The sequence below is a fragment of the Ailuropoda melanoleuca genome, unplaced genomic scaffold, assembly GCF_002007445.2.
Source record: "Ailuropoda melanoleuca isolate Jingjing unplaced genomic scaffold, ASM200744v2 unplaced-scaffold21254, whole genome shotgun sequence".
In the NCBI taxonomy this organism is placed as follows: domain Eukaryota; kingdom Metazoa; phylum Chordata; class Mammalia; order Carnivora; family Ursidae; genus Ailuropoda; species Ailuropoda melanoleuca.
The window spans coordinates 1-1,347 of record NW_023190787.1 but is presented as its reverse complement, the minus strand read 5'-3'; the positions used below and the strand labels follow the sequence as shown (position 1 = coordinate 1,347).

General features: G+C 67.3%; 1 protein-coding gene across 1 annotated transcript; it reads left to right on the top strand.

The window, feature by feature from the left end:
• The first annotated feature begins 6 nt into the window (after nt 1-6).
• On the top strand, nt 7-1,341 carry LOC117797987 (protein disulfide isomerase CRELD2-like). The gene is made up of 3 exons (XM_034650414.1): nt 7-157; nt 616-698; nt 1,199-1,341. The coding sequence occupies exons 1-3, from the start codon at nt 26-28 to the stop codon at nt 1,311-1,313; spliced, it is 330 nt and encodes a 109-aa protein (XP_034506305.1). The 5' UTR covers nt 7-25; the 3' UTR covers nt 1,314-1,341.
• Nucleotides 1,342-1,347: the final 6 nt, after the last annotated feature.

Genomic DNA, 1,347 nt, shown 5'->3' with positions numbered 1-1,347 from the left:
GCAGCGCTGCCCGCCTCGGCCCGCCATGCGCCCGCCGGCCCCGGCCGCGCTGGGGCTGCTGCTGCTGGTGCTGCTGCTGCCGCCGCCACCTGGTGAGGCCGCCAAGAAGGCGACGCCCTGCAAGCGCTGCCGGGAGCTGGTGGACAAGTTCAACCAGGTGGGCGGGCCGCGCCGCTGGGGAACACGGAGCCGGGGGCGCGGGGGCCAGCCTGGGGGCCGGCGGGACCGGGGCCGGGTCCGCCCCGCGACGGACCGGGGTCACCCCACCATGGACCGGGGTCACAACCCAGGGTCTCCCTGCAATGGACTGGGGTCGCTCTGCGATGGACCAGGGTCACCCCACCATGGACCGGGGTCACAGACCCAGGGTCGCCCCATGATGGACCGGGGTCACGGACCCAGGTCACCCCACCATGGACTGGGGTCAGGAACCCAGGGTCTCCCTGCAATGGACTGGAGTCACTCCAGGGATGGACTCCAGGGTCACCTGGCAATGAATGGGGTCGTCCCCACAGTGGGCTCAAGTCACCCCCATGGTGGACTAAGGTTGCTCCCTCAACGGATGCGGGTGGGGGCAACAGCGCTGAGCCCTGTGCCCACCCTCTCTCCCCACAGGGAATGGTGGACACTGCAAAGAAGAACTTTGGCGGTGGGAACACGGCTTGGGAGGAAAAGTCACTGTCCAAGTATGAATTCAGGTGGGTGCCACACCCCTGCTCTGGCAGCCCAGCTTCGACGCTTGACACGTCCCCACAAATGCCGTCACCCACGTCGCTGATGGACCCCGAAAGGGTCCCTTCGGTGCAGTCGCCTGTGAGCTGGCCCCTACATGGCCTTCTGCTCCCACAGTTGTCCCCACATGCACTCTCCACACGGCAGACAGGGTGGTCTTCTAATGGTGCACACGGGACCCGAGTCCCACTAGGTAAAGGGTCCCTGGCTTCCCCCGCAGGGGGGTTAGCCCTCTCCCCCTCGCACCCCGCGTCAGGTCTCCCCTGCCACCCTGACCACTGCTCTCTGAGTTTAACTCTCCCCGTGGCAGCGATGGTACTCGTCCCCAGCTGGTGTGTTCCCCACCAAAGTGCCACCGTCATTCCCGCCTGGCACCAAGTGCGGCCTCAGGATGTCCCTGTGGGGTGGACGCTGACCGCCTGGGCTTGCCTCCTCACCCTGCGGTGCTGATGGGCTTGTGTTTCAGTGAGGTCCGCCTGCTGGAGATCACGGAGAGCCTGTGCGGGAGCAGCGACTTCGAGTGCCACAGTCTGCTGGAGGAGCACGAGGAGCGCCTGGAGGCCTGGTGGCTGCGGCTGTGAGCGCCCCCACCCCCACCCCCACCCTGTCCCTCCA

Coding starts and splice junctions, on each gene's coding strand:
- LOC117797987 (XM_034650414.1), top strand. CDS start 26: ATGCGCCCGCCGGCCCCGGCCGCGCTGGGGCTGCTGCTGCTGGTGCTG. Junction 158..615: donor TGGTGGACAAGTTCAACCAG/GTGGGCGGGCCG, acceptor CTCTCCCCACAG/GGAATGGTGGACACTGCAAA. Junction 699..1,198: donor CTGTCCAAGTATGAATTCAG/GTGGGTGCCACA, acceptor CTTGTGTTTCAG/TGAGGTCCGCCTGCTGGAGA.